General features: G+C 33.0%; 1 protein-coding gene across 1 annotated transcript in view; it reads left to right on the forward strand.

Annotated features, from left to right (window-relative positions):
* Positions 1-6,648, forward strand: part of LOC108688221 (suppressor of lurcher protein 1) — a 243,342-nt gene that overhangs the window by 116,225 nt on the left and 120,469 nt on the right. The window contains exons 8-9 of the mRNA XM_018194384.1: positions 4,141-4,352; positions 5,600-5,674. Coding sequence (XP_018049873.1) covers positions 4,141-4,352; positions 5,600-5,674 — 287 coding nt within the window. The remainder of the gene's footprint in view (positions 1-4,140; positions 4,353-5,599; positions 5,675-6,648) is intronic.

Raw genomic sequence — 6,648 nt, forward strand, 5'->3', positions numbered from 1 at the left:
TTATTTTTATGACAAAATTTGTAATTTTTAAATAATTAATTTACACGTAGCATCGGATAATTTATTCAATCTAAAAATATTGGGACAACTTTCCAATAATTTACGCATCCTATATATCCGTAATAAAAACATATTTACATTAAAAATATATCTATAATACAATATAATATCTAATAATATTTGTACAATAATATTTGTTATTCTTTAATGTAATATAAAAATTAATTGGATTTATTCATATTTTCATGAATGCCAGTGAATAGTATTTATATAACAAGATAAATAGACTCAATATTAACTCTACGCTGACGTATTTATATGAAGTGGTTACAGTAGATGAATGCTTTCGCTGTAACGTGAAATCAGAAGAAAATATTTGAACCTGACCAAATAACATCGACATACAATTAATTACTATTCACGCTTTCATGAAACATCGTATGGTTATAACTGAATTTTCGTTTAATCTTCGTTTATAAAAACTTTACACAACGCTAATTACTTTTTAGTAAATGAAATCAACGTGATAATAATTAAAAAAAGAAATTTTATTTTATATTTACAGCATAGTCAGTTGAGTTGAACTTTTTACAATTAGAAAAATGTTAATTTAGAAGAGGAATTTGATAAATATGTTAAATGAATATTATAATCGCAGTATTCTTGAATAAACATAACGCGAGAAAAAGAAAGATTTATTGAATTGGGAGGCGATACGCGAAATACGATCTACAAATCTACGATCGATTGCGTTAATTTATATCGTGGCCGATGGCACTTCCTCCAAGACTGGTGGTAAAAATCTGTAAGAGCTCGGGTAAGAGCTGAGAAATGCTTCCATATATCAACGTTAAGCCGCTCCGTCAGATGCACTCGGATATTATCGTGAATGGTGCTGATGGATACCGAGAGACTCCTCCATCCAGCACTCGATACACTTCTACTCTATCCGAATGCATGCTTATAGCACGCATATATACGTCACTCATTCGCTCATATAAAGTTATAGTTGAGGGAACTATCGATGTAATATCGACGGTATCAATAATCCCTTTCTATGTGGATAAGTAATGAATAATCCTTTACTATATACGTTAACTTGTGAAAAGTTTAATAAAAAGGAAAGAAAGATGTAGAGCGGTTCTTTGTACCGTCATTCGATACTTCAACGTGCTTTCACGCTTGAATTCAAGTTTCCAAAGGTAAACGCTACTTTAACGATATTCATGGAATAGCCACTGAAACATAGTAGATGGAATACGAATCGAGAACAAAATGGAGTCGGTGATAGCCCGAAGTAAATCTTGTTGGGCACTTGAAGAATTCCTTGTACACACTCCGGGCGCGCGATACTACGCTAGATTAACTTTGATAGACGGATTTGCTTGCCTTCGCATTGAGTTCACTTACGCGCACCACTAATTTCATAGTTAAACTTTTCAATTTGATTGTTTTAAACAGATTTGAGATTTGCGTCTACTTATTATAATGCTCATCCAAAGTCGGCGATTGAAAATAATCTTATGTTTCTGTTGAGATTCGCCATAGATACACACAATATCTTACTGCATTACATCAGTAAAAAACGATTTTATCGTGCACGTGTAAGTGAGGTCAAAAGTCGCACGTGTAGGTTCAGAGGCAGGGAAGCGGAACGAACAAGCGGGACAGGGGTGGCTCTTTAATCTCTGGTTCTTCCGACGATAATCTTTCTCTGCCAACGTAATTGCTTAACCCGTGCAAGTAATAAGGTTATCCCGTTTGCCGTCATCGATCAAGCCTTTAAATCGATTGAATCAGTGATCCCGTCGATGTAGCGCACGATTCCTAAGGCTGAAGGCATCGAAGATGTAATACTCCTCTTCGGTTTGATCGAGTTGAGTAGTTCGCGTACACGTATGGAACGAATCGTTGATCGTCGAGACTCTCTTCTTGGCTTAGCGCCCACAGCTCGTCTTGTCGACGATGCCATCCTTTGTCACTGTACACTCTTTACAGTTTCACCTTCAACCCCCATTGAACTGTCTCGCTTCGTTTTACCTCTCATCTCTTTTGTCTTCTCTTTCGATCTTCTCGTTCCCTCTAGTGCGTGTTATCTAGAGAAGCCGCAGAACTCAAAGCGAATTTAACATACCTTCGTTGCCGAGAATCTCAAGGACTCTCTCTTTATTCGCGCATTCCATTTCGCAATTTAAATCTTTATGGAGGTAAATTTATATAAAGTAAGATTTCTATACGCTTTGATTTAGGGGACAACATTAAAATAGCAAAATTATGCTAACATAGATTTTATCAATATACTCATAATATATTATAGCACCGTGCGCGCGCGCGCGTGTGTGTGTGTGTGTGTGTGTATATGTGTGTGTGTGATAAACTATAGAAATCTAAGCCTTACACGATCTAGCTGGATCTCAATGCTTGTATGATTCTTACATAAATTTATATATTACCCTTGGTATATAATTCCTGGAAATCAAAATAATTTTTCGGTCTTGAAATGCTAATTCTATTAAATTAGTATATAATATCATGAATTAAATTGACTAGCAATTAAAAAAATTTTTGATGCTTATTCGAAACAATCTTAATAATGTTGAATGACATATTAAAATCTGTAAATAATTAATTTTTATTAGGAAAAATATTACCTCGGGAATCGTACTAGATTTTATCAATGGATTTCTTTATATCTATCAAAGTATAAGATAATACTAGTCAAGGCAAAATTAAGACTGCCGTGCTTTGATTAATTGGTATTATCTTATATTCTGACTATTTTAGAGGAAATCCTCCTATTATGAGATAAGCACCTAATATGAGATAGCGGCGTTTCTGCTAAACTACTAACGCTATCTATTAGTTTCACTATGAATTTATTGCTCTTGGATTGAAAACTATTTAGTAGAAAATTCATTATTAGATCATGCCTGTAGTTAGTTGTAACAAAATTTTAGAATTTGGATGGCTTCAAGTTTCATTGAGATGAGCATTTAAACCTTGTTTATTATTTAATAAATAAATATTTGATAATATATTCTTCATGTAAACATAGAGTAAAGTCGTATTAAGAAAAATACGGGATATGTTGAATTGTTTAATTACAGAAGTTAGATTTGATGATCGTAAAACCGTAAGGCGTGGAAATTGTAATATGAGATGCCCAGGGTATTCCTAATATGAAATAACCCATGCTCCTATGTTATAGTGAAAAATTGTTGCTAAGGTATAAATATTATTGTACAATAATAAAAACGACAATCGGAATGAATGTCGAATGCCTATATCTGTGATGCTTGATTCCAATTACCTAAAAATGAGTTCTGGATATAATCTATCGCATGCTCATTTTTCGCTAGCTGTGTTTGTTTGTATTTTAGAAACATTAAATAAAGTTTTTTAATTGCAATAATAATATACTTTGCGTTTTATTATCGATTTTTCGGGGAGGGGGGGGGGGCACTTTATATTAGGAGCACAATTTTTTAACTTTGCGATTTGCTCACTTTTTATATTTCTTTAATTTAAAAATGAAATTTGAATTAAATTTTATGTAACGTTAAAGCTTATTAAATTCCCTTCAAAATAACTTATTATTTTTTAAAATTCTGCCTATAGACTTTTAGCATTTATCCAAAATTAATTCAGTATCTTATAGTGAAGGGGCCTTTCCTCTATATATCTTTTATAATATTATTATGTTATTATACGAATTCTTGGACTTTATTCTCTAATTATTTATTCTTGTAATCACATCTCTCAGCATCAAATGAAATGTATTTATAAAATTGCAACGAAATTCATGCACCTTATTTTTAATTCTTTAGTGGCTGCTATTAATGCATGAGTGATATCTTATATTTTTGAAGAATTGTATTAACGCTGATGATGATTCTAAAAAGAGTCGTAACGTTTTTATGGAAATACACGCACGATGCAATCAATTACTGATTAACAATATTATTTGATCACGCTCCAACAACTGCGTTACACTCTCATTTGCCCGATTTCTCAAGATTTTTTTTTATTTCTATACTTCTTAACAGCGTTATAGTATTAATTAATTTTTTTAGATTAATCTGAAAGTAATGTATCAATAAGTTGCTTCTAACGAAAAGCGATGTGCTTGTTCTGTTACAGTTGTCTCAATAGAGCGGATTTAATCAAGGTGCACGACGGAACGGATTCAGTGGCGCCTACAATAGCTGTGCTCTGCAACCAAGGAACGGAAGTGGAGGTACTCAGCACAGGACCAGGTCTCTATGTTGAGTTCGTCGCTAATTCCGAATGGCCGGGCCAGGGTTTCAAGGCGATGTTCCAATTCCAACCATTGGACGATGCGCTGCATCCTGGTCAGTAACGAACGACGATTACTTGTCGACATCACGAAAATTCACCCTTCGATCCCGCCTCTTTCTTCGGTACCGTCTCATCTCCCACGATGTGTAAGACCGCGGCCATTGATAAAGTTTCCACTCAGGTGAATCCCTAAAGTCATGGGACGAGCCATTAAATTATCCACTGCCTTATGTCGTATTCTGGAAAATACTTGTAGAAATATCTTTTAGATTTCGTTATGTGTTTGGATTTTCAGTTTATCTATCTTTTTCACTTACAGCAATTTATCATTCCTATAAAAATTAACAAATTCGCAGTAATCAAACTTTTTCATTTTTATTAAATTAAATTTCTTTTGATTTTTCAACGTTATATTATTATGAAAATTCTTGTTTCGAAAACATAAAGATTTACATACAATTTGTACCTTCATTAAATTATTTCTCTTATAATAGATAGACATAAATATAGTTTGATTAAAAAAATGATTACAATCAAAAAGAAGTTATACGTTATTAAAAATTTAGTTGATAACATTAAATTATCAAAGTATATACTAAAGTATTGTCGGTCGGTATTGTAGTTTGAAGTTCAAAAGCTCAACATAACGCGTCGCTATGTTAAAGCATGAAAGCGCCATGAAACAGAGCTTTTGCGAAGCTTTCCAGTAACGTTGAAGCCTTTCACGGTCGGCAAGGAAGATCGTACAGCTTTCCAACAAACTGTAACATCTAGTGAGAAAGTTTATATTACTCTGAAAATGTGGAATCTTCTTTGCTTATTTGGTAATTGGTCAAACCATTCAAAACTTTTTCAGACATATTTGAACTGTTCTTTGGTTTTACCTATTGTTATTATTATATTTTTCAACATTGCCATTAATAGATATACTATATGTAGAAAATGATAGATAAATAAACATATGATATTGATTATATGATAACTGAGTTTTGACAATATTATATTGTATTTTTACAACGCATTATTGTTAATAATACCATTGTTCATTATATCAATGACGAGCATTTAGCAAATTTTGAATTGAAATTAATACCGATGTTCAATCAATATTTTGACAAAATCTAAGCGCTACTGTTCTCATTCTCAACAAGAATACAATCTAATGTATTTACAAGACGATGAATCATACGGATAGATCCTTTGTACTAGGTAGATTGGCTGCGGTCCATTGCATACGCGACTCCCTGTTGTAATTAACGGCACTGTATATTCTAGAGATAATTACAATAATGTGTTTCAGAGCCGGACAAGGTCCCAGGAGCCGTTACAGGGAACCCCAAGTACTCAGTCATCGGACCAGCTGTCAGCGCTACTAGTAAGTATACATTGCATGCTGTGCACACGATTTATCACCTTTCTTAATCAATAATTGCCTCGCCATGTCCCATGGCACTCTCTGAGAAAAGATAAATTTTGCGGAATAAATTTGTACGAGCTAAACTATCACTAAAATCGGGATTTTACCTTAAAGATGATAAACATTATCTCGGTTAAAAATGCGAGGATATCTACGTCGATAAGTGATACAGCTTGAATTATAATAAAATTATTAGATCTGTTAATTTCGTAAAAAAAAAATAGAGCAATTATTGCATCCACGACTTTCCGAACGAGTGAAATGTAATCTGGAAAACGTGATGCACAGTCTAGGAAACAGGATACCTCGATGTAAAATAAAATTTTACTTTAGACGTAACATACTTTTATGAAGTCTGAAAGAATAAGGATAACATCAGCCTCGAGGGTATACGGTTCCTGTCGTTGTTTAAAAGGATTATTTTGATGTCTTCAACATGAATGTCGGCGAATACGTGTAGAAATATGATTTTCCCCAGAGCCCTCGACACATAACTTCTCCGTAACGTAGCGGCGTAAACTTTGCGAGTACTTGTGCTTGTAGAATCATCACCCGTATGTTAGGACGATGATGAAAGCTCAATGGACTTCGAATTTTATGACTTTTTCATGAAAATGAGATGCTTATCTCGTGTCTTAAATATCACCATAAATTCAATTGATAAACAGCTTCCATTTGAGATTTGATTTTCATGTTCTCATTTGTTCGTGTAACAATTACAATTTATCCAATCCTTTTATTACATATATATGACATATACAGCAATTTAGCAGCATCGTGTGATTACCTAATTCATATTTTTATTATATAATATATTTATATATATATAATATATAATAATATATCATAACTAAAAGATATATACGCTAGAAGTCTCTATATATAATATTCGTATTTTGTAATTAAATTCAATAGTCAAGTCTCTCTCTTTT

Source organism: Atta colombica, unplaced genomic scaffold, assembly GCF_001594045.1.
Source record: "Atta colombica isolate Treedump-2 unplaced genomic scaffold, Acol1.0 scaffold228, whole genome shotgun sequence".
NCBI classification, from domain to species: Eukaryota; Metazoa; Arthropoda; class Insecta; order Hymenoptera; family Formicidae; genus Atta; species Atta colombica.